At 42.1% G+C, this 25,999-nt stretch overlaps 2 protein-coding genes across 15 annotated transcripts; both read left to right on the forward strand.

Moving 5' to 3' along the window:
* Window positions 1-4,448: 4,448 nt before the first annotated feature.
* On the forward strand, window positions 4,449-13,521 carry ndufv3 (NADH:ubiquinone oxidoreductase subunit V3). 2 transcript variants are annotated; one of them, XM_020606571.1, is made up of 4 exons: window positions 4,449-4,550; window positions 7,937-8,036; window positions 8,526-9,569; window positions 13,247-13,521. In XM_020606571.1, exons 1-4 carry the CDS (start codon window positions 4,506-4,508, stop codon window positions 13,414-13,416), a joined length of 1,359 nt encoding a protein of 452 aa, XP_020462227.1. In that variant the 5' UTR covers window positions 4,449-4,505; the 3' UTR covers window positions 13,417-13,521. The 2 variants fall into 2 exon arrangements, with proteins under 2 accessions (XP_020462227.1, XP_020462228.1); XM_020606572.1 differs by having other exon boundaries at window positions 8,529-9,569.
* Window positions 13,522-13,912: 391 nt separating this feature from the next.
* Window positions 13,913-25,343, forward strand: pknox1.1 (pbx/knotted 1 homeobox 1.1). Of its 13 annotated transcripts, none has more exons than XM_020606566.1 (12): window positions 13,913-14,009; window positions 15,511-15,622; window positions 17,779-17,909; window positions 18,183-18,354; window positions 19,092-19,292; window positions 19,535-19,688; window positions 19,815-19,912; window positions 20,038-20,115; window positions 21,372-21,500; window positions 21,596-21,672; window positions 22,488-22,654; window positions 23,552-25,343. In XM_020606566.1, exons 2-12 carry the CDS (start codon window positions 15,572-15,574, stop codon window positions 23,731-23,733), a joined length of 1,440 nt encoding a protein of 479 aa, XP_020462222.1. In that variant the 5' UTR covers window positions 13,913-14,009; window positions 15,511-15,571; the 3' UTR covers window positions 23,734-25,343. The 13 variants fall into 13 exon arrangements, with proteins under 13 accessions (XP_020462222.1, XP_020462212.1, XP_020462217.1 ...); XM_020606556.1 differs by lacking the exon at window positions 13,913-14,009 and adding an exon at window positions 14,064-14,194; XM_020606561.1 differs by lacking the exon at window positions 13,913-14,009 and adding an exon at window positions 14,064-14,194 and having other exon boundaries at window positions 19,535-19,655.
* Window positions 25,344-25,999: the final 656 nt, after the last annotated feature.

Raw genomic sequence — 25,999 nt, forward strand, 5'->3', positions numbered from 1 at the left:
TTACATCCTGCAACACCTTGACTCCCCAGGGACCTATGCACGGGTCCTCTTTGTGGACTTCAGCTCAGCATTCAACACCATCATCCCAGACATCCTCCACTCCAAACTGACCCAGCTCACTGTGCCTGCCCCCACCTGTCAGTGGATTACCAGCTTTCTGACAGACAGGAAGCAGCAGGTGAGGCCGGGGAAAACCACATCCAGCACTCGGACAATAAGCACAGGTGCCCCCCAGGGATGTGTGCTCTCCCCTCTGCTGTTTTCACTCTACACCAACGACTGCATCTCGAAGGACCCCTCTGTCAAGATGGTAAATGGACTGTATTTTATATAGCGCTTTCTCACAGTGTGTTGCACTGGCCAAAGCGCTTTACAGGAGATCATACACCATTCACCCATTCACACACAACAGTCACACACCGATGACGACAGGCTCCCACGCACCAGCGCTAGTCAAGCCACCGGGAGCAATTCGGGATTCAGTGCCTTGCTCAGGGACACTTAGGCATGCGGAGAGACCGGGAGTCGAACCACCAACTTGCTGGTCAGGAGACGACTGCCCTACCTCATGACCCACAGCCACCCACAAGATCGGTTCAGTGTCTTGCCCAAGGACACTTCGACACGTGCACAGCCGGCACCGAGATTCAAATCTTCAAACGTCTGGTTGGGAGACGACTGCTCTACATGTAACTGTCACCTCCCCATTACAAGTTAGTTCTTAAACCAAAAACAATGCACAAAGCTAAAGACAACAGTTAAAAATGTGTCATCTTTGATCTGACATTAAACACAGTCCAAAAAACATCAGAAAGACAATTGATAAATTGGAGATAAGGTCTTCAGTTTTTGCTGAATGCTTCCATATAATCTCAATCTTTTGTGTGATTAAAAACAATAGTGGTCACAGGATAGTAGGCCATTTTGTTAATTTTACTTTTGAGATTTTGATTTTGTCAGTGGGTCTCAGGTGTCATCTGTCAGATGCTGTTTTTGGGAATTTTGTAATATAACATGAGCAACCAGACAAAGCAGAGGTTTGGCTAATGTGACATTAGAAAAAAGCTTGTATGCACTATAGATACATAAAACAAGGTACTGGACTGAAACATTGTGCCCATTCTGTGCAATTAAAGTTGCTCACCTGGTGCATTTATCCAGGTCCTTGGTGCCCGAAGCCCAGAAAAGCTTTTTATTTATTTTTTTAGTATATATATGTAGTATACATATACATACATATACATGTGCGTCATGTTAGAAATTAACCCGATTCTTTTGTTGGAAGCACAAGAAGTGAAGACAGGAGAGGACCAGAAAGTTTACTGAATGTCTGATCACAGGTAGGCCTTACAGTGCTGGGATCAGAGAGATAGAGCTCCCACAGGAGTTCCATCCACTGACCCCGAATTAAGGTCTTACAATACATTTTATCTTCTTGGGCTGCTCCGCCCTGGACAGGGGCGCAACCTTCAATAGTTTGTGATCCTATTGGTCATTTGGTGTGAGCCGGGGCTCGCACTTCCATGTTGAAATATGGTAAATCTAAGTATGTGTGTGTGTATCTCTCAGGTTGTAGCCCCCGGCCTCTGCAGGACATCCCAAGACAAAGCAAAGCTTGGGATATGCTAAGTGGGTCGAGGTGTGAGTGTAAAACAATCCTTTGCTCAAATGTAAATAGGCTGTCTGGTCACAAAGAGATGTAGACATCTAGTCTCTACACAGAACTTACAGCATTCAAAGTAAGCAGATTCTGCTTCATTACAGCTGTAAGATATATAAGCAAGGGAAACAAATGTATTAAAATAACCAAAGCTCAGTAGTTCTGGACAATCATCAATACAGCTGTAATATGTATAGACAAGGAAAATAAAGTTATGAAAGGTAACTAAAGGGAACTAAAGGTATGGGAAGTAACTAAAGCTGATAAAGTAACTAGAGTCTATAAGACTCAAATCTTACAGTCATAGCCAGAATATACATTCACTTTACTATAACAGATTATGGTATGTGATTTGTCACAGTAGACACAAATAAAGGAGCTTCACTGATATACTGTGTGTACTGTGAATTTAACCATGGTATCTGTCATATGCAAAAACTAACAACCAGAAAACATATCGGCAACACTGATGTTGGAGCAATACAGAGTTAAATGTTTTTTAAAAAATGAATAGTTTTTCAAAAAGGTGATGAATTAGCTACTTGTAAACTCATGTAATGAACCACAAACTGGAGAGCAATATGTTTATTTGTCAAATTATTGTTGTTACATGCAGAAATATGTCCCACTGACTCACTAATGCTGACTTTTTTTTTCCAGTGAGTACATAGCCATCAACTAGTTGCTTCAGCTCTTCAGTTAATTACTAGCAGAACTCCACCCAGCTTCCACCTAATCAGGTTGCTTTTCATCTTGTGAACAAGTGTTAACATCTGTGTTTATGAAGATATGTTTCATTTTTTGAAGAAATTTCATAAGTCGTTAGACCCAGTTCTTTAATTGAAAGCCCGAGAAGTGAAGACAGGAAGACAGAAGAGGACTGTATAAAATCAACAGAAAATTTAATCGAAGTCTCGTCACATGTCAAGCCATACAGCGCTGGGCTCAGAGAAACAAAATTTCCACAGGAACCCCATCATCCAATAGCGCTGGACCATTGTCTGTAGTGCCATTTATCCTCGTGAGTGGGAACTGCCCCAGACTTACACGTGGACTTACATGTATCCTAACACTATTGGCCATAGGCATGAGCAGGCCAACCCCTACTCACGTCAGCAACTAAATATACAAATCAAATGGTGTGTGAATGTTGTTATCACCATAACACTGTAATAATTCGAAAACCGTGAGATATCATAAAGCCGAATACAAGATGAATAGCTGAAGATTTGCTGAATTGTTTAAAAGTTGAATGGCTTTTCTAGCTGAAAGTATGCTGGACTAATTAAGTGCCGAAAAATGAATGGAAGAAATCAGAATAATAAAGAATTGGATGTGAATAGTAATAATAATAATAATTAATAATTTGTTTATATAGCACTTTACAACACCGAAAGGAGCTCAAAGTGCTTCACAATAAAACAAACAGAGATAAAACAGAGCATGCCAAAATTACATAAAAAGATTAACACTGCACAAGTTTAAAACAGCAATCTATAAGAGCCATAAAATTCCTGTAAAATAAAAATGAGTCCAAATACAGAGAGAGTAAGATTACAAATATAAAAACAGGACGGCCTGTAGGCCCCGTATAGCATTGCTGCTAAATATTAGATGCCAAAAGCCCGTCTGAATTAATGTGGCTTTAATTTAGACATAAAAACCATTCACTCTGTTATAGATCGAACCTCAGGGGGCAGGGCATTCCAGAGCTTGGCGAGTGTAGTGTGGATGCTGACTTGGCATCCACAAAATGAATAGGTCAAGGTCAGTGTTTATTTGTCATATGCACATTTAGGAAATGTGTTTCCCTGTACAATGGAATTCTTACTTTGCCATCCACATGAATGTCACACAATACAAGTGAAATATAAAGTAGATGAGCAATAACACAAATCTAAATAGGCAGTAAAATCACAAATCTAAGGCACTTTAAAGCAGTGACTGAAGGAAGCAAATAAAATACAACAAGAACACAATATAATGCAGAGAGAATATATGCTACAAAGGAGCCATGGCGTGCAAATACTCAGCAGTGAGTGTTTATGCATGTACAAAATGAGCATGTAAACAGTAAAAAACACAAAAACGAAGAAAAAGCCAATCCTCCTCGGAGGGTGACATGATGGTAAAAAAAATTAAAAACTTTCCACTTGTGCTTGTCTGCTGTGGTCCAGTGACTTAACTAAACTTAGTCATCTTCCCAGGTACACAAGGGTCTGTGAGGACTGTCTGCAGTCATCTGCCTGTAGGCCAAAAATTTGTGTCAGACTGTTTGCTCAATAAAAAGCACCAGCAGTGCATATACGAGAATGTGGGTGATTGTGGACAGAGGGTTGAAGTGTAAAAAGGAATGTGTGTGTTCCCCCTCTGTGTCCACATGAGGGTATGTGAAAAATATGAACAGCAGCCATTACACAACTTTAGTGTGTGTTCTCCTTTGTTTAGACCTCTAATGTCTTAGCTCTACTGTGTGGACACTTTGGAGGGCATTTTATCATGCTTGCTCCACTGTGGGGGTGCTTTAGTGGGCACCTTTCTCTCTCACACATTGTCTTTACTGTGGGGAACCTTGGAGGGCACTCAGTCATATTTGCTCTACTGAGAGGGTCACTTTAAAACTTTAAAGGGCACTTATCACCTTTGCACTATGGGGGCACTTAAAAGGGCACTTAATCATGTTTTTGTATAGGGGGCACTTCAGAGATCACTCTCACTCTATTGTGGGATCATCCTGCAGGGCACTTATTACACTTGCACATGTGTAATAAATGTCCTGTAAATCTTCCTAGTCGAGGATCATATTTCCAAGTTTCCGACCGGAGCATAAACGTTGGAACACAAAATGGCGACCTACTTGCAGCGGATAGGACGACTGGGTTCTCTCAAGGTAATAACAACTGACTATGACCTGGTTTTACTGTGGTGTTAGCTCATTACAGATGACAAGTCTGGAGCCTCCGCGACCGATTTTGGTTGACAAAGAAAACGGCGCTGTTTTTTTTTTAGCGATGTAGAGCAGTGCTAACGCTAGGTGCTAACACAGCTAATACTGATGTGCGCCACACACAATACCTGCTCCAGTATTTGCGTTTTGTCCAACAACAGTGATAATATGCATGGTTCATAGCAACGCTGTTCTGTCAACTACAGATCCTATTTCCAAAATACAAGGCACAGAACAAAACGGAGATAATCCAGACTAGGATGCAACTTTATGATACCGTGTCAGGAAATGTCATGGTTTCACAGTATTACACAATTACTGTTATTAATAACTACAGTGACCCTCAAAGGAATAAAAACAAAATGACCCTTTTTAACATTCCAGGTGACTGTGCCAGTTGATTGAGCTGGATTGCAGCTAGATTGACCTTAAAGCCAGTCTGGGTGGGAGCCTGCTGCTAGCTGCTGGTTCATCTGTGCTTCTAGGCGTTTGTGCTCAGCTGTTAGGTTCTTTAGCCAGTAGGTGTGGGTCATGTCTGCACTGGGTGCTGTTGGATAGCCTTTACTTATTCTTTATCTTCACACCGGTCTGTAGTCCTACCACCTAACTGCTATCTGAGTGGTCTCAATCTTAACTTCTAGCCTCATTTTCCAGAGGTGATATGTACTGCCCTTCTTCTTGACTGTGTAGCTTGGCTACACAATCAAGGATTACAGCAGCTGTAGCATAAACCAGTTCACCGATCTGAGTTATGGTGGTAGTAGAGACTGTCATGAGGGCTTTGGGTTAGGTTTGATGGTGCCTCTCAGCAGCTACAGGACTGTTTTGATAGGACCAACTGGGACGTTTTTGAACATCCAGACCTGGAGATGTTCACAGACAGTGTCCTGTGTTATATTAAGAACTGCATAGACACCGTTAACGTGGACAAAAGCATCAGGGGCTGCCCCAACCAGAATCCCTGGATGAACTGGGAGGTCAAGCGACTACTGAGAGAGAGGAACACTGCCTTCAGGACAGGCGACAGGGCTCTCTACAGCACGGCCCAAGCTAACCTGAAGAGAGGCATCAGAAAGGCCAAATTGGACTACAGGAGGAGGATCGAAGGCCATCTGGACAGCAGCAACAACAGCAGGCAGGTGTGGCAGGGAGTCCAGCATCTTACCAACTATAGGAATAATCTCGGTGCGGCTGAAGGTGATACCTTGCTGGCAGAGGAGCTGAACCTCTTCTTTGCCCGCTTTGAGGGGCAGCAACCAGACACAGCCAAACTGCACCCTGCGGTCCATAGCGGCCCCACCCTCACAGTAGGGAAGGCGCACGCTGCGGGCTATAAACCCGAGGAAGGCTGCTGGACCGGATGGCATCCCTGGACATGTGCTGAAGGACTGCACAGACCAGCTGGCTGGAGTCTTCACCAGGACTGTCAACCAGTCTCTGGCCCAGTCCACTGTCCCACCCTCCCAGAAGTCCTCCATCCTAGTTCCCCTGCCTAAAAAAAAGAAACCCTACATAACCAGCCTCAGTGAATACCGGCCACTTGCACTCACTCCAGTGGTGATGAAGTGTTTTGAGAAACTGGTACAGGGACACATTCTGTCATTCCTCCCACCAACATCTGACCCGCACCAGTTTGCATACAGGACAAATAGATCGACAGAGGACACCAGTGCCACAGCCCTCCATGCTGTGCTGTCCCACTTGGAGCATCAGGAGAGCTATGCATGGCTGCTCTTTGTGGATTATACCTCCGCATTCAACACCATCCTCCCCCACAAACTGGTGGACAAGCTGGTGGATCTAGGAATTCCATATTTGACCTGCATCGGCATAAGGATAAGGATAATCACCTTTATTGGCCAAGTATGTTACACACATATGGATTAAGAGCTTCCTGTCTGGATGCAGCCAGAGGGTGAGAGTGGGCCCAAACACATCCACGGCTTTCAGCCTCAGCACTGGTTTCCCACAAGGCTGTGTGCTGCACCCCCCTGCTCTACACCCTGTACACCCATGACTGCACCCCCGCTCACCACAGCAACACCATTCTAAAATTTGCTGATGACACCACGGTGGTGGGGCTTACCTCTTGGGGGCATGAGACTACCTCCAGGGTTGAGGTGGAGAGGCTGATAGTGTGGTGCAGAGAGAACGATCTGCTCCTTAATACGTCAAAGACTAAGGAGGTCATTGTCGACTTCAGGAGGACGAAAACCGACATCTTGCCACTATATATCAGCGGGGACCGTGTGGAGAGGGTGCTGTCCTTCTGCTTTCTGGGAGTCCACATTAAAGAGGATCTGACCTGACTAAACTACTTTAAAAAGCCCAGCAGAGACTGTACTTCCTATGGGTGCTCAGGAAGAGACTGCTGGTGTCCTTCTATCGGTGCTCCATTGAGAGAATCCTTACATACTGTATATGTGTATGGTACAGCATCAGCACAGTGGCTCAGAGGAAAACGCTCCAGAGGGTCATTAATATGACCCAGGAGATTGTCGGCTGCCCTCTCCTCACTCTGGAAGATCTACACAGTTCCTGCTGCCTCAAAAAAATTGCCGAACATGATTAAGGACACGTCACACCCAGGACATTCACTCTTTGAACTGCTGCCGTCAGGTAGACGGTTCAGAGCAATCAAATCAAGGACCACTAGATTCTGGAATAGTTTTACCCAACAGCAGTTGCCACACTCAATGCTGCTAAAATATAATATGCCTGTGTGTGGGGGGGTCTGTTATTTATTTCCTTTTTCTAGCGGTTAAGTTTTTTTTATATGGTCTTATTTCATATGTTTTTTTTTATTTGTTTTTTTTATTGCTGTACCGACTGGAGGTCACTCCGAAATTCTGTTGTACATGTTACAGTGACAAAAAAGGATTTATCTATCTCTCTCTCTCTCTCTCGTGCTTTGCTCAGTTCACATCATCTTAAACAGCTGTGGGAAGAAGCAGTGCTGACTGCCCAGCACTATGTGCTGCCTTTCTGCTGCTGAAGTGATCTGCATATGGCAATGGGTGTGACCAAAACAAGTTAATCATGGCCATTTTAACTGTCAGATGGCCACCACAGTATCAGCAGTTATGCATTAGAATGTTCCTCTTCTTCTGTTTTCCTCACATGTACAGTATAACCTTCCACAAGGCCTCCTCAGGGCTATGGGCCATATGGCTTTATGGCATGAGGTTTGTTTGTAAGCATTGCAGTTCCATTGTCCTCTCTTTGTTGATGTAATGTGCAGTCACTGGCATGTTGCAGCTGGAACACATGTCAGTGGTCTTGCACTGTGTTTGAAATTTGTACCATAAGGTGTCTGTGCTCCTCTGCAGTGTCTCCAGTTGGAGAGCTGGGGAGTCCTGAGGAGTCACTCGGTCGCATCCTTCTGCACTCAGGCTGAAAAATCCAAAAAGACAAGGGCCACCGGGCAGAGTAAGACCATCAGATTCTGTTCCATTAATAAAGTGTGAAATTTAGGTTAACGGTTTGGCTACCTGGTTGATATTCTATAGTAATGTTTTATGTACTACATTTTTTATGGGTTTTTCCCTTTTTGTCCATAATGTTACTATGTGTGTGTGTATATGGGTTATCATTCAAAGTTGTGATTTTAAAAAGTAACATGAATTTTCTTTTTTACAGTGCAAAAAATGTGCCATCAGGTCTAACATTTTCTTTCTCTTCCAGCCATTCATTCATCCCAGAATAATGCTGTGTTAAAATTAAGTCTGTAATACACCGATTGTGTCCGATTGTGAATGTGCTACGTTCATCCATTTGGATAAATGAATTTTGTGGTGAAGCAATTCTTTTTTTTTGTGAAGTTTTCCTATCATATCTGGGTGGCTAATGCTTTGTCCATTTTGCTATAAATGTTTGATACTATTAACCATAACTGTACCATTTCACCATTTTCCTCAGCAGCAGAAGGTCCAGATGACAGAGCAACCCTGCTAGCCTACAAGACTGCAGTTGCCTTCCCAGTTAGACTTTCACAGCCTGGAGCTTTTCCAACACAGTCTCTAGGTGTGGTTGATCCAGTGCAAAGCCCCACTGCCACTGCAGAAATGGTAGTTGCTGCAGTGCCTGCACCACCTGTCACTGCTGCCAGTGAACCAACTGTAGCTATGGAGGCAGAGGCCCCAGTTGTCTCCTCAGATCCAGCTCTTGACACTGATGTTGCTCAGATCATTGCTGACACACCTCCACCTGTAGTTGACACAACAACTGCTGAGCCCCTGGTCAGTGCAATCAGTAAAACATCGACACCAGATGACACTCCATTTGCAGCTAATGGATCGATCTCCTCATCATCCAGTGACTCTGATTCTGACTCTGATTCTGACTCTGAGGATGAGAAGTCAGAACTAAAGAAAGAAAGCAAGAAATCACTGCCAGAGGCATCAGAATTCACTGCGAGAGAAGCACCAGAAGTTCAGGAAGTCACTCCAGACAAAGAAGACACTAATGAAGATAAGAAGGAAGTTCCACCAGAACCATCACAAATACCCAACATGCCAGTGAACCCTGCTGCTGAGGCTGCACAGGAGGCTGCTCCAGCAGCAGTAGTAGCAACCACAGAAGCGGCTCAAGCTACTGTGGAGGCAGCCAGTGTTAGCTCTGAAGACTTAGTGGACTCCGCCCTAAAGATCTGCACTGCCACAGAAGACACCCCAGAGGTCACCGTCACCAGTACTGAAGTTTCAGCTGACACTGCAGTTAAATTTCCTCCAGAAGCTTATGTTGAAGCCACTCAGCCTGCCTCTGCTGATGCCCCTGCTGAAGCTGCCTCAGCTGTCACTGTGGACGCTACCGAAGCTGCCCCCACTGAAGTGGCTGCTGAGACTACAGCAGATGTTTCCACCCCTGTGGAGAGTGCCAAGGTGCTGGTGGACTGCGCTCCAGTCATAGCTGAAGCTACAGGAGAGGAACTGCAGATGAAGGCTCCATCTGAACTATCTGAGGGTACACACTACACCACCCAACCCCCTAGATCTATTCTTATGCCTTTCTTCTTTGTGGAGCTTTAAGTCCCCACAGATGATCATATCTTTATATGCCGCATAACCCATTCTGTGCACTGTTAAGGTGCTAAGCAGGCGTCAGCTCCCTCACACAGAAATTGCTGTTGCTTTCACAGATTTTTTTTTTTTTTAATAATTATGGGGCAGCATTCCATCACTGTGATGTTTAACCCTTTTTATTGGTTTTTAGCATAGATCTTTGCATGAGATGGTAGTGGACACATATTTTAAGTTTGCTCTTCTGGCTTTTTGGGTTGTTCCTTTTTTCTACATTGTGCTATTATTAAGGGTGGCGTGAACTTTTGGCCTCCGAAAATTTTCGGCCGAAAATAAAAAAAACGGAATAAAAAAACACGCCGAAAATGCCCCGCCCCGCCCCGCCCATCCCATCCTCGCGCAGCACAGGTTAGGTTTCACTCACACTGGAGCTGTTATATCACACGTCTCCCCATCAACAACAAAGCATGTCAGCGGTATGGAAGCATTTTGACGTTTCAGGTGAGGACACCAAAGTTGCAATATGCAACATTTGTTCTGCGAAAATATCAAGAGGAGGCACGGTGCCAAAGAACTTTGACGACATGTTTGATACACCACCTGAAAACACGACATCCAATTGAATATGAGGAGTACCGGAAAACAACATTGGTTAATGCATCACAAACACCCTCGGTCGCCACATTCTTTGAAAAGACTAAGAAATTTACAGATGATAGTCCCAAAGCATGTGGCATTACTGAGAAAGTAACGGAATTCATTGCCTTAGATGACCAGCCCTTTTCTGTCGTGGATGACGTTGGATTTCGTAGGCTCATACAACATATTGAGCCACGTTATACACTGCCAAGCGGACGCTATTTTGCAGAAACATGTCTACCTGAAATGTATGACCGAGTTGCAAAACACGTTCACGAGCTCATTACCACGGACATACCAAGTCTAAGCTTTACCACAGACATTCGGAGCTCAGACATTAGCCCAACTAGCATGCTTAACTTAAGAGCACAGTGGATTGATTCTGATTTTAAACTGCAAAATGTTTTGCTTCACGCATATGCACTTGAAGGTGAAACTAATGTTTGACACAGCCCCAGTACTATGGGTGTTGCTGACGACGTGTAACCAAGGTGCTATTGCCTATCGCCTACTGTGACATTAATTCTGCTCCTGTTTCTGCTTTCTGCCGCTCTTCTGTGACTAGGAATGTGCCACTTATCACTTTCTTTAATCCCTCTTGCTTAGCCACTCCAGCAGTTGCCAAATTCATCTTCACTCCATATTTTGTTCATTTTAATATATTGCTGACTCTTACTTGTTGTTTATAATGCCTCTGAAATACTGGGTACAGGTTTTCTGAGTTAATGTTAGGGTTACAGGTAATAATGCTGCTGTTTGGCTTCATTGTGCCATGTGGTGCTATAACAGTGATTTTAGCAATGCACCTGGTTGCACCAGTGCTCGTTTCTTTGAAATGGTGAAATGTCAGTAACTGCACATTACATCAACAAAGACAGGACAATGGAACTGAAATGCTTCCAAACAAAATAATGAAAAATATTTGACGACCTATTTTTCAGGAAGAAAACGAAACAAAAACAAAATAAAAAGTAGTGTTTGACAATGCGAGCTATGACAAAATGTCAACAAATAAAAAGTGAACGGTAATGTGAAAGACGAATGAATGAGTGTGAAATTAATGACCTGTGGAATCAGTTTGCTCCAGCAGCCTGTCTCTCTGGTCCAGGAGTTGAATTAGCCACATGATGTGTTTCACTACCGGCTCAGTAATGTTCTGTCTCCTGGTTTTAGTGCTTCTTGGAAGAAACAGGTTTCATCTACAATCTAGAGAATTACACACAAAGCCTGCTGGGCGACACTAGGAACATGCAGCAGCACGCCATATGGAGTGGTGGGATCATTGAACATGAAACGCTGTGGATGTAGATGTAGCCTTAACGCTCCTTTCAGTCGCATATCTTTGGTGTTGCTGTCAGTTCCAGCATTAATATGGCCATAAATCATCTCTACGCGTTCGCTGCGGAGACTCACTGTTTACTGTTTTCTGATGATTTAGTGTCAGTTCTCAAGCTGAACCCAGTGAACAGGATTTTAGTCCAAATGTGAGTGAGCCCAGCTTTTGCAGAGCAGAGGGACACCGTGTGAGTAAAACACCTTAGGATAGATGGGAACAACACATGTAACCATGGTAACTGGACACAACCAGGATGAAGATGATGTAGCCTGCAGTAAATATTAAAATTACAGTTTAAAAAATGATGAAAACTAGACCAAAATGTAGTTAATTTTATTGACTAACAAAAATTTGACTGAAACCAATATGCATTTTTGTCAAAAGACTCAAATCAAATGCAGATGTCAAAATTCACACGGGGCTGCACTGTGGTCAGGTGAAGGTGTTAAAAGGCCTCCTGTCCCTGACAGCAGCTGGCAGTGGTTAGTCAGTGGAAGTCTTTCAGGAAATCTGGATCACACAGTTAACACCATTAGATTATTGTTATAATATCAAACTAATTATCAGCTATGAACTGGTGTTTAATAATGGATCCAATCGAAAATATTGCTACTACAGCACTTTTTTTTTTTTTTGACCTAACCCGTTTCTGACCACCTGGAAAGTTCTGCACCCTGTAGAGACCCCCTCCTCATGTTGCTCATTAGTTTCACCACTGTACATTTCTTTTTTTTGTTTGTTTTTGTTGTTGTTTTAACTTTGCAGATTTCATCTTTACCTAAATGCCTTTGGGATAACCACTGCATCCATGAAAAAATGTTAATGTGTATTTAAATGTGTTGTGGATGTGTACAGTTTTTTTCTCCGTCGTCTGTTGTTGTAAATATATTGTCACTGCATGCTAAGGGGTTTTCCAGACAGATTTAGTGTAAAAGTACATTGTTATTCAGAGAACTTTATGCACCTGTGTTTCATCAAACACATCAGAGCCTTGGATAGGACAGTACATCGAAATTTAATATGTCGCGATACAAAAACATCACAGTATGCGTCACTTTGTGTAGCAATGTATATCGTGTGGTCTCCATACACTAGTGACTTCATATGTTTTTAAATAAGCTAGCCTAACATAATGAAAGCCAGTATATCTGGTTGTTGTTTATCTGGGGGGGGGGGGGCAAGGACTCCCAACCCTACATTGTTATTCAATTTTTAGTTGTATCGTGATAGAACTGAATCATACACACCACACTGTGCATCGAATCATATCAAGAGAAAGTCACATCATCCCATCCCTACTTGTTCCCAAAGTACAGTGATGTGGAAAATGTGGTACAGGAAACCTCCCACTATTAACTGCCTGTATTAATATGTGTGACAAGGTGCAAATGTTTTGTCCCTTGAAATATCTGTAAAACAAATTACAGAGAAGGTCACATGTTTATTCAAATTTTATAGCTTACCAGAGATAACAAAAGTGTGTATTAATTAGAACCTGAAAACCAGACCCAGTATTACATTTGGCTTATCTTTTTCTATTTTTGTTTTAATGCTTGAAGAGCAGGAAGATATGAAATATGAATATTTGTACCAGACTCAACTTTCTTACACTACATGTCTTTTTGTGTTTTCCCCTCCTTCTATAGAGGCTGCAGCTGTGGCACGTCCAGAGCCTGAGGAGCCTTTTGACAACAGCACTTATAAAAACTACCAGCACCACAGCTACACCCCATTCACATTTGTTGACCTGGATGTAGAGATGGCAAAGTTTCGCCTCCCTCAGCCCTCTTCTGGCAGACCCTCACCCAGATACTAGAAGAGTGTTGTTGCTCATAATGTATGATTAACCTCCTCCCATCTGGCAGATCTGCATTTAATTCAGCTGTTAAAATATTATATTATTAAAGTACACAAAAAGAAATTATGTTTTTGCCTGGTGTGATTCTGTTAAATAAAGGAATAGGCCTATAAAGGGATAGACAAAGATGAAACACTTTAATGCTGCTTTTCTGCCTGGGGGTGGTTATTTAAATAGAGCTGAGTGTGCAAGTGGTTATCTGTGTATCTGTTTTCAAGATTCCAATTCTGACTTTCTTGATCTGCCTGGTTGTGCATAATGTCCTGGCCAAATGTGTTGTTTTAAGGTGTAAATAATCAGCATCTTATTTTTGTGTATTACCGTGTGGATGATGTGGGAATATGCATAGAGGGGTGTAAATCTGGAGATATGCATGCAAAATCTGTTTTGTAAATGAATAGCGTTTGCCAAGTAGGTCGTCATGTCTCCGCCCATGTATGAATATTCATGTACCGAGCGCCTCTGCCTACCCTTACGTGATGACGCAACGCGACAACTGCGGGTCCCGATTGCTGCAGCCGCTTGTCAGTGTGACGAAGATTGGCACTCAGGTAAGCTGTCACTCAAAATCCCTCTTTTTCCGTTCCCTATCAATCAAACAATCTGGGCCGCACGCAAAAATGCCCCGGGGCGAGGAGCGCGGACTTAGTCAGGACAGTGGAGGGTGTTTTTGGAAGGGAAGCAGAAGCGACAGAGCTGTGGGAAGAATAAAAAAAAACTGTATACAAGGGAGGGGGTAAAAAAATATGTCGGCGTTTTGGGGGCAGAGGATTGTGGAAAAGCAAAGGGCGAGGGAGCTAGAAACTAGGCCCGGTAACTGTATGGTTTAGCGCGGAGGGGAGGGGAAGTAGAGGGCAGCTGTCCCCATTTGATTGATTGATGTGGGAAAGATTTGGGGGTCAGCCGGACTAGCCTGTTGTGCAGCAAATTCTTAATGTTATTGCAGCTTAATTACTATACATAGCTGACAAATACGTAGTCATTTATAATGATAATTCAAAAACGCCAAAGCCAAGGAAGTTATCTTGTTATTTTGGCCAAACGGCTCTCTTCGTATCAATCCGCAGTGGGGTCTTTTTTTTGTACCTGGCTAGCTAGGTTAGCTTGTTTTTTGGCAATGATTCCCCTTGCTAAATATGGCGCTTTGCATTTTGCCTGCACCATATCTGCATGGGAAACACTTAAAAGTTAGCTACCGTGCTAACGTTAGCTGTAGCTCACCCAGACGGTTGCTCTTTTTGGTTAACCTCGGTTTGGGTTTGCGAGCTAACGCTAACGCGAATGTGGCGTTATGTTAGAGACTAGCTAGCTAAGTATTGTGGGGAAAACAACACACACTCCAGACGAGCTTTGTCTGCGAACACTGACGTTATCACAGACGGTTAGGGCACAGTTGACTAAAACTATCCTCAAACTTTAGACTCCAGTCTCCCCTTGCCGCCACAAACAGTGTGGCAGCTAACACAAGGCTACAAGCTAGCTAAGTGTATCGTGGTGGGTGTGTTTTAATAGCAGTTGGCAGGATATTTTAACACAAGTTCGCTGTTATAACAACGGACCATGGGGTTTCACAGTATTCTCTTGTTTTATAACAGTGGTGTGGACAGAAATCTTATCTATATTGACAAATGTCGAAATAAATGAGTAAACGCAGTCCGTTCATATAATGCTACCTCGTTTTTATTTACTTTTGCGTGCCTTTACATATCTTGCTTTGCCCAAATGTGCTAGATGTTTATGTATTATGTATTACTTTTGCTGTTATCTTACATGTTTTCCTGTTGCTTCATGTTTGTTTTTGTCGTATTTTTGAAAATGTAAGTTTTAAATGATTACACATCGTGGTTTCACTTGAATCAGCATTAATGCTAAACATTATTATGTAATACAAAAATACAGTTGTGTCTTTTCCCTTAACCCTTCTAGCCCAGTTTACCAAGCTAATAATCCTTAATTCTGATATTAGGACAGTTATATTAAGAAAAGCTTTTGTGCCTACAGTTAGAGGCATTTCTTACAGGTGGTCTAACTGAAACTGTGTGCGTTGTGTAGGTCGGCCACCTGCCCCGCTCTCTATAATGCCCCAGTGTTTGCAGCATCTGCAGTGAACGTGATGGCTGCCCAGTCGGTTTCCATAGACAAATACTCAAAAGAAGAGCAGCAGGTGGGTAAGAGGGAGAAGTTTGGGTTCAGACAACGGGGCCTATGCAACCTACTACAGCTGGCTGAACTGCAACTTTTGCTCCTTTGACCAAAGATGATCAAATACAACACCACTGTTTGTACCTAAATGTTCCAGGCTACAGCTTTTATATTATGCACTCTTTGCCTGTGGGTCCTCCAGGCTTTTTTGGCAGTTATGTCAGCCTGGATAGCCAAACTAAGGGAAACTCTTTGTAACTAACTGTACATTAAAAGTAATGTTAGTGATATTACTAGTGATTATGAGATGAAGCCTCATTCAGGTGTTGAGGCTTCCCAGCCAATAGTTTCACTAAAAGGTTCAGCTCATGAACTCAGTCCCCAAAAATAAATCATTCACGTGATTTTGGCTTTGTTTGTTGTTGGTCACATGACATTTAGGGAAACAACACCAGCTTCGAAGCTTGGGTGTCACAGGTACCATCGCCAGCTATTACACAGGTCTTAGTAATCTGCCTGTCTGTGGCAGGCCACCACATATGCATTACTTTATTAGGGATGCTGATGAAATATAACCCTCCGTGCCTAGTGCTTCAAGTTTCTGCTTATGTAAATTGCTTAATTTTTTAAAAATTCATATTCCAAATTTGGTGGTGTTGAGCTGAGAAAAGTCTATGACTAATGAGAAATTTTACACCCCAAGCCAGTGATTATTTTTAGCCCATTTGCACTCAATCCAAGTCATTGTTAGTCTCAGTCACATGGTTGGTGATGGGATTTATGGTCCTGGAAGGGATCCTTGGTTGCTGGTAGGCAGGCACAATGTGCCAATGTGTGAAGGAAAGGAAGGAAAAACTTGGCTTCTAACCAGTGAAGCTTCCTAGAGTGGAGCCTTGTAGAGGCTATAGTCATACTTTTATTTGCATCAAGTGACAGTTATATACTGGTGATAGCAGAAACCAGACTTTCCAAAGCTTTGAACGAATTGCTTTGAAAAGCCTGGTTTGGTGTTTTGAATCATCCTTCGCTGGCGCCATCTGCTGGCCAAATGTCTGTAAATACAATAGAAAGACTACCTGGTACTTGAACGATATGGGAGATGCAAACTTTGAGGCATTTTCACAGTATCATAGTGTTTAAATAAATTGTGGCAAATCTTCTGTGCATTTGTATATTACACTTATAGATGTGTATACATCAGAATGTGCTTTTAGGCAGTCTATATAGGCTGCTTTCATCTGCAAGCCTAAAATTAACATTTCAGATGGAAGAAAATGTATCTATGGAAAACGGGCCTCTCTGATGTGGAGTGTTTGTGTGACTGCAGCAGATGAAGATGACAGAGTTTTCATTAGAGTTTATATTAAGAACAACTATTTGCTCAAGTGTTTTATAGGCTACTTTAAAAGTTTTCTTCCTTACAGCCTCTCCTGCTTTAGAGCCAGTTCTGGTTAATTTAGGCTACTGTAAACCTTGTCCAAATAAATGAAACACAAATTAACAAACAAAAGAAGACACCTGTCATTTTTCAGGTAGCCCTGTAGTAGCCTGTGCCCTTTATTTAAATCTTCAGGATGCTGGGAATGGATTTTTAATTTTATCCCCTCCTCTTCTCCTTCCATACTCCTTTGCCGCTCATTTCCTGTCTCTGGACCTAGGTCATATGTGGTCATAACAGCCAGAGACAGTTGTGACAGTCAGGTAGCGCAGCAGTAATAACCAGCTCCAGAACTAATGTATACAGAATATAGAGCCTGTGGTTTTCAGTGGCATTGCAGCAACACAGTGTCAAATAAAGAGATTTACACTTTAGCGATATGCGTACGCATGTCTAACATTGTTTGTAGTAAATGTATCTGCAGTAACATAGGTCAATTATTTTTTTTCCCCAGTAATCTTGATACATACTAATGTTCCAGCCAGTATCGCATCATGTTTAATCTTACATACTTGACATGTATAACCATGAGTTGTATGTGAAACAAGAAGTTTCATGTTATGCTTTGATAGATGAACAACCTTGAATATAGCCTTCTAGCTATTTTTGATCTTCACATGATGTCTTTCTTTCGTTCTTCATGTTTCTTTTCACCTTTTCTGTCAGTTTGTCTTTGTTTTTTTTTTTGTTGTTGTTTGTTTTTGGTTGCTTTTTCCTCACTTTGTTTTCTGTTTCTGCAGATGCAAGCTGTGGTAAAGGTAGACAGTGATTCAGAGCAGAAGTTTCTTGAAGGGACACTGGCGGAGGTGCACAGCCCAGCACCAACAGAGCCACAGACACCCATGGATGCGGACAAAGCCTCAATATATCGGTAGGACTAATGTTGTGTTTGTTTGTTTGTTTAGTAAGAGAGAACCAGAAAAACACTTGCTAAATCTTGTGTTCCTCTCTTTCCCGGTTTGAACTTCACTGCTTTCATATTAGCCAGAAGGCAAACCATCACGAGGAAACCTCACATGATTTCCATGAAGTTGTGATTTAATACACCCTATTACTGGGGTGAAAAGAGAAATATGTTCTTTGAAGTGAGTGTGCTGTTTAGTAACTTGTCCTATTTGGTGTCATGTGGGTGCACCTTCTACAGGCATCCCCTGTTCCCGCTGTTAGCCCTGCTGTTTGAAAAGTGTGAACAGTCCACGCTGAGCTCTGAATGCATTACCTCAGCGAGCTTTGATGTGGACATTGAGAACTTTGTCCGAAATCAGGAGAAAGAGGGCAAACCTTTCTTCAGTGAGGATCCAGAACTTGACAACCTGGTGAGATACCTCTGCAAACTGGGTAGAAATTTAGACTTTTGGTTGTTCCGTTTGTTTTATGTTATTTTCCCCCGTCAAGCATTTTGGTGCCTTTGTTGCACACTGTAGTGATCTACATATTTAGATTACATTTGGGTGTAGTTGGCAGCATAACTGACTTTTTCAAAAACAACAGAAATAGAACAAGTTTTAAAAATAACTGACTGCTTTAGAACAGCTGAGGACTGTAAAATGGAAAAAGAGATTATTGGCTCAATTTTTCTTGACAAATATTTTTTTAAAACTATAGCCTGTCAGCTCTTTTAATGGTAAGTTTTTAATTCAGCACCTCAAAATCCATAAAACTAGCACATCTCAACTCAGAAGCAGAAAGCATTTTTTTCTCAAAGTAAACAGCCTTTGAGTAATAGAGAAACAAATACAAAGAAGTTAAAATGATTGAAGGGTGAACGGGAGCGATGCATCTTGTTCAACTGTATCATATCATCCAACTTATGAAGCTGCAGCCTCATGGAGTAGGTTATTCTCTCCATGACAAATCTTCATTTTTAAAGTTGTAGACCAGTGTTATCTAAATGTTTAGTGTGCTTTACAAGGAGGTATAAAAACAATATAAGTAAAATACTGTGATGATCAAAAGCACACTCAAGCAACGAACAGTTTATCTGTACTGAGGACTGTAATTGGTGGGTATTTTTCTAGGCTGTCATGAACGTCTTTTTATTTTTGACCTCCAGATGGTGAAAGCCATCCAGGTACTGCGAATCCACCTGTTGGAGCTGGAGAAGGTGAGTGACCTGTGCAAGGACTTCTGTAGCCGCTACATTGCCTGCCTCAAGACTAAGATGAACAGTGAAACTCTGCTGAGTGGGGAGCCAGGCAGCCCCTACTCCCCCGTACAAGGCCAGGCCCACAGCTTCTCACCCACCAAGACTCAGGTTTGCACTTTAAGTGGACTGTATGCATCAACACTAAACAAATTTGGGTGCAACCAAACCATCTCTAATAGATGTGTTGGTACCTTTGAAGTGAGTGTCTCGTATAAGACAGTGGCAATGCTTTGGATCTGATTCTTTGCTGCAACCTATAAGAGTATGCTTTAAATCAAGCTAAAAGAGCCATCAACATGAAACATGTACATGAGACTCAGGCCCATTTTGTGTGTGTATTCTTTATTAAGCAGACTCCCAACTCTATCTCGGGGACCATCAGTCCCCAGGGTCAAATAGTGGTGCCAGCATCAGCCCTGCAGCAAGGGAATGTTACCGTGACAGCTGTCAACCCCACCCAGGTGGTCGCAGGTATGTCACCATGGCATACAACCCCTCCCTCAGGTACTGTACTGTGGTGACTGCAGCTGAGATATTGTTGTGTACCAGTGGGACATTTACTTCAGACCTCTTTTTGCAGCCAGCATTCTACAGCTCAGTGGATGTTGTGTGTGTGTGTGTTATTTTCAGGTGGCACGGTTTATCAGCCTGTTACAGTCGTCACTCCTCAGGGCCAAGTGGTAACACAGGCTCTTTCTCCCGGGACAATACGTGTCCAAAACAATCAGGTAGTACATCTCCCTTTGTGACTGTGATGCTGTGTATAATCTACATCAGTGGTCCCTATAATGGGAAAAGTAGATAAAGGTAATGCTAATTCTTAAATTCTGACGTTGAATGTTTGCTCCCTCAGTCCAGAGGAATATTGAAATATATTTTCCAAGACTCAAAGGACTTTGTCTTCTGGAGGCGCAGACAGTATGGCCCAGAGGTATTGGCAAAACTGAGTTAACGTTAGAAACAATCACACGGGAAAGCATTTCCAGATTTCAACCAGTGATGCTAAAGCAGGAAGAGAGAGGAGGAGGAGGAGGAGGAGGAACAGCCAGGTACAGTACAGTGCAGGTCAGGTCAGATGGAGCAAACACAGAGATGTAGAAGCAAAGCAGCCTTGTTTCTGTTCTCCTGCACAGACTGAGTGATTAATGTATTGTCATATTTAATAAATAATTTGTGAATGCACATGCACTTAAACTCCGCTTCCATCCACTCCTAAATTTCCAGTTTTTCCATAGTTCGTCTTATGTGTTTCTGGTTCTTCTATATCAGTCATGTTAGAGGTTTGATTAGGTTTCGTAAACCCGTACTTCAGCAGCCCCAACATACTGTAACAGCAGTGAACCGGCGACAACTGTGTTTGCTGTTTTCATAAAAACCGCGAATGAAACGGAATGTTTGTGGAATGTTAATCTTGTGTTGGCGAAGTGCACGGTGTCTGAGACACGGCATCCAATTCTCAGATCTGATGAAGCTTGGTGGCCACAGCGGGCCACTTGCTGGGGTTATAACCTTTTGTGGCCACGAGCCATGGTTAATGTCAAACCCTAGAACAGCTGCAGACCAGGTCCTGTGTCCATCACATATGCTTTTCCAAGAACACATCTCTCAAACACTTTAAATTAAGTAGCTGTGTATCTTAAAGTCAGTTTTAGTTATGGGTAAAGGTCAGGTCTTATGTTAACAGGTCAGGTCGGTTCCAGATTTCATTTAGAAATAACTCCAGGCAAAGGATGGGGTCTACTACGGAGCTTTGTGGGTGCAGGTTTTCAGAATTGGACCTGTGCAGGACTCTGTGCACCATTAATAAGGGGCATGGCTCTCACCTCACTGCTGTGATTATTTGTAAAATAATTATTACTATGTGGTTCAGATTCTTTGAAAATTGATCAAATGTGTTCTCAAATTACTCACAAAAGCCTGGAAACATTTGACAGGAAATTACTGCTCAGCTCTAGTTAACCTTTGAATAGTGAATTGAATTCTTCTGTTGTTACACAACCCCTGCTGTTTCAGATATTGACATATTTAATAAGAATATACTTTGGAGATTTGGATGGTTAGGATTTCTCCTGCTCAACTTAAAAGTGATATCCATATTCAAATAGTACAGACGAGGGCTGAAGTTTGATGTGTTGTTGGTGTCATGAACAAATAGAAAGGTGGCTAAATGACTGTGCTTCTGTTTAGCTGCAGCTGCAGTTTCACCAGGACTTGAATCTCTTTAATCACGACGACAACTCAACCAAGAACAAGCGTGGCGTCCTACCCAAACACGCCACTAACGTCATGCGCTCATGGCTCTTCCAGCACATCGGAGTGAGTTTGTATTTAACAAATCTTTTCTTGTGCAATTCTTTAAAAAAAAACAAACTTAAAGACTGAAGAATTTCTTTGCCTGCTCTCTCCTGTAGCATCCATATCCGACAGAGGATGAAAAGAAACAGATTGCCACACAGACAAATCTGACACTTCTGCAGGTCAACAACTGGTGAGTTGGGATGTCCTGGTGGTCCACAAGGACAATATTTTAATCTGGGGTCATTAAAACACAATAGCCCATACTATAGGACAGAACGGAGGCTTATCAGCTGTGCACCACTGCACTCTTCATTTAAACACCCCCTCCCAAATTACTATTTTATAGCCTACTCCTTGGGTCACATGTCTCCTAAAATGTTTCTATGTAATTTTTTTTAAGATATTGTGTTTGATTGTTGGATAATACTCCAATGCATTGTCTTATTGAATGAATGAAGCCCTGCATCTTTCTACAGACAGGCAGGTTTTATTGTTTGGAGAGGATAGCAGCGCTACAAAACGCATCGTTAGTACAGCAGGCACTCAAGTCCAAGTCTGCTTTGCATTTTGCTTTACCTTGAAGTCACTTTTAAGTTTTGTTCTCTCTTAACCAAGACATGTAAGAATTGACACAGCCATAATAAAACCGCTCAGACCAACCCTGAGTAAAGAAGATAAAATCCTTTGTCTTAGTAATCTGTCCAACTCATCAAATGTAACTTCCATCAGTTCATAGTTTGTGAATGTCTATGAGAGTCCATCTGTATTCTCCTTAAAGGTTGCTGCCAGTTAAAACAAAGTGGCTGATAGATTTTGGAATCTGCCAGTCACAGTGCCATGTGGACAAAATGCTAAAATCCAACCCTGGCAAAATGATTGATCACAGCCTCTCAGGATTGGAGGTGTTGTGTCCTGTAACACCTGTGGGAAACTACAGCATCACACATTTCAGCCATTAAGGTCACACACAGAAGAGAACTAACTTGAGTTGTCTTGTTTCTTCAGGTTTATAAATGCACGGAGGCGCATTCTGCAGCCCATGTTGGATGCCAGCTCCTCTGAGACGCCCAAAACCAAGAAGAAAACTCCTCAAAACCGGCCACTTCAGCGCTTCTGGCCTGACTCTATTGCCACTGGAGGAGGCTCCCAGCAGCAAGTTACCATGCCAGATGGTACACGGAATTGTTTCTATGCATAGTTTGTAGTTTGAAGTTAAAATATTTTAAAGAAATGGTTTGGCCATCTAATGAAAGAAAAAGAAAAAGCCCAATTAACAGTCCAAGCTGCTGCTAAGTTATTGGACAGTTACATATTTTGTTATTCAGGCTCTGCTTCAGCACATTGAATTTGAAATAGTGGCAAGTCTCAACTTTAATTTAGGTAGATTTGTATTAATATCGAAAGAATTGTGTGTGTGAGATGCACTGACCAATGTACACTGGGAATGCAGCAAATTAATTAGAAAACAACAATCAAATTAGTGGTTCATCAGAACCTGTATATCACTTGGGCTGTTTGTGTATTTGAAGCAGAGAAATGGACAGGGACTAATTTAGGGAGTAGGATTAGTTTAATAATACCAACAAGTTGTTTGCCCAGGGTTACATCTATAACATAGTATGTCTTGTGTTCTAGATCGAACATTTCACAGGAACACCTTTACAGCATTTAAAATCAGACTCTTCCTGGCCTTGCAGAATGTCAACAGTGGTTGTCAGTTGAAAAAACCCTGCACACTGTGAATCACTTGTACTCACTTTACACTGATCAGCCATAACATTATGACCACTGACAGATGAAGTGAGTAACACTGTAGGGCTGGACCCAAATATCCAAGTATTCATTTGTTGGGCAGGTAATCGGTTTTCAATTTTAGTATTCGCCGCCACCACACAGAGCAGTGACACCTACACTCTCGTTAGCAAAGTTCAGGGTGGAAATTGCACAAGTAGCAGCTTCTGCTGATTGACAGTGTTACAGGTTATAAACTAAGGTGTTTTGTTTTTCACTTCAACTTGGTAATAGGCTTTTAAATAGTAACCATCTCTTGTTCTGTTCTCTCATTATAGGTACAATGGTGACGATGAACGTGGAGGGTCTGCAGAGCCTGACATCAGACAGCGCAACGCTGGCAGTACAGCAGGTGATGCTGGGAGGTCACAGTGAAGATGAGTCGGGGGACAGCGGAGACGAGGATGATGACACAGACATGGCCGGGCTGGCCCTGGACAACAGTGACTCACTGCAGTAGAGGATACACTCCCTGACACACTGATAAACACATACATACAAGACCTGGGACATAGGTCTACAGAATACTTGTGCAACATGCAGTGAATCATAGTACAAACTGATGCGTATTAGGTTTACATAGAGCACAAAACAACAGGACATAACATCAAAACTTTCATTTCAGAAACCATTTTTTAATTAGTTGATGTAGGCGAGTGCACTTTTTTTTGTATATTTAAGCTCAAAAAGATTAAACAAACAGCCGAAAAAAAAAGAAGTGTTAAAAACACCTGAAGCAAGTTTGTGTGCTCCGTTAATAAATGTTGACTGATTAATGATTTTTTTTTCTTGGCCCCGTTCCCCATCCCCAAGTCTCGTTTGGAATGCCAACACGTAGAAGTTGTATCTGTAAGGGTTTGTCTTCACTTTTTGCATGCTTGTGTTTTGAGTAGATGTGCGTACTCTTACGACTGACTCCACGGTTCTCACACAAGCCCCTGAGGGCTAAGCATAGCCCAAGTGGAGGGGGGAGGGGGGAGGAGAGATGCTTATTTTTATATACAAACATATAAAATTAGTGGGGTTTTTGTTTCGTTTCTGTGTTCTCCTGTTTTGTAAGGAATATTTATGTACAGATTCATAATTAAAGCTATCAACCCTGTTTTCCAGGGTTCTTTGAAGTTTTCTAAAAAACAGAAAAAGGAATTGAATGCTGATGAAAATTACTATTTAATTGGTTTTAAACTTGCAATACTAACAAGGCCTTACCTATGTTCTTTTCTAAAAAATTCTTGCCAGAAAGCACAAAAACAGTCTGACCCTTGTTGAAATTGGTCAAAAAGACACTAAAATGCAGAACACTTGTGGTTCTGTGAAGCGTTGGTAATTATTTTCCACTGTGTACTGCAGCATCAGTTCTCTTACGCTATCTGACTGCAGTTCTCAAGATTTTTTTAAAGACAGTTCCAGTTTTACTCGCATTGTGTATACCATATATTGACATCTTTTAATCATTATACAGTAGTAGTGTAGGTGTCACTTTCTCAAATGCACAATCCAGAACACTATGCTAATCACACAATCACAAAGGTCCGAGATGGAAACCCCTGGGATGGTAGTTTCCACGCTGAGCTATGAACTGCATCAACAGCAGGGGACTTTTTGCACGCTTTAAACCTTTATTTATGTACACATAAATGCTACTGTGTCGAAAACAGAGATGTTGGAAAGTGTAACTCCTTACTTATTTCTAGCCTGAAGGACTGGAACCAAGTGCTGCAGCCTGTCAATCCCCCTGCCATTACAGACACGTAGTGAACGATCTGAAATGTTTTATCAAATTATTACTGCACAAATTGAGGTGCCTCTTGTTTGAATACATCTAATATTGTACTGTACAAGAGTTGTCTGTCAATAGTTGCAGTAATCGGGATTATGTCCCTCTTGTAAAGTTGAGACTTGAAATGGTTAATTTCATGTGGCCTGAGGGTGTAGAGACTCTGGGTGGGCCCTCGCTGGGCTCTCACCTCCTCGATTGCATCTGTCTTGCTTTCTATGACGCATTGTTCACTTTTCTTGTCTGTTTTGCCTTAGAGCTTTCTATTTTGGAATAAACAATGCCTAACTCTACTGGGGCCATCTCTTCACTGTGCTCCCTCAGCTTGGCTCTCAAACAGGCTTTGATTGTGTCAAAGACGCTGCCATTCTGATGTGGTACAGTTGATCTCTATAGGGGTTTTTTTCAAATGTGATAATATACCAACAGAAGCTTGGAAGAATACCTGTAGATGTTATCAGTTGTCTGTGCTCAGTGTAGTAGAGTTGTGAGCCTCTTCTTTCTGAAAGACAACATAGAAAATGGGCAGTTTTATCAGATGATATGGAAGTACTGTATGTAGAGGTAATGATTCATATCTGTTAACACATTTGTGCAGGTGGCCAGATCTGAGGGTCTTTGTTTAGCCTACCCGTGGGTCCGTCTCAACAAACATCTAAAGCAAAGCATTGTTCTAAGTTGCAATACTCAGCTTTAAATTCTATAGCCCAATGTTTCCAAAACCACCAATATAGGGAGTTTATGAAGTTTCCACAAACAATACAAGCCTCGCATTTTGGGTTTGGATATCCACAATATCCAACCTCAATTCCAAACTAGAAAAGGTCATTTCTGAAGAAATCAGGTTAGGGGAGCTGATATCCTGCCGAAAAGACGCTGATTGCATATAAACATATAAAAGCAGAGCCAAACAAAAGACAGGAATTTTCAAAAGAAGGCAAAAACAGAA

The sequence above is a fragment of the Monopterus albus genome, unplaced genomic scaffold (assembly GCF_001952655.1).
Source record: "Monopterus albus unplaced genomic scaffold, M_albus_1.0 scaffold79.1, whole genome shotgun sequence".
Lineage (NCBI taxonomy): Eukaryota > Metazoa > Chordata > Actinopteri > Synbranchiformes > Synbranchidae > Monopterus > Monopterus albus.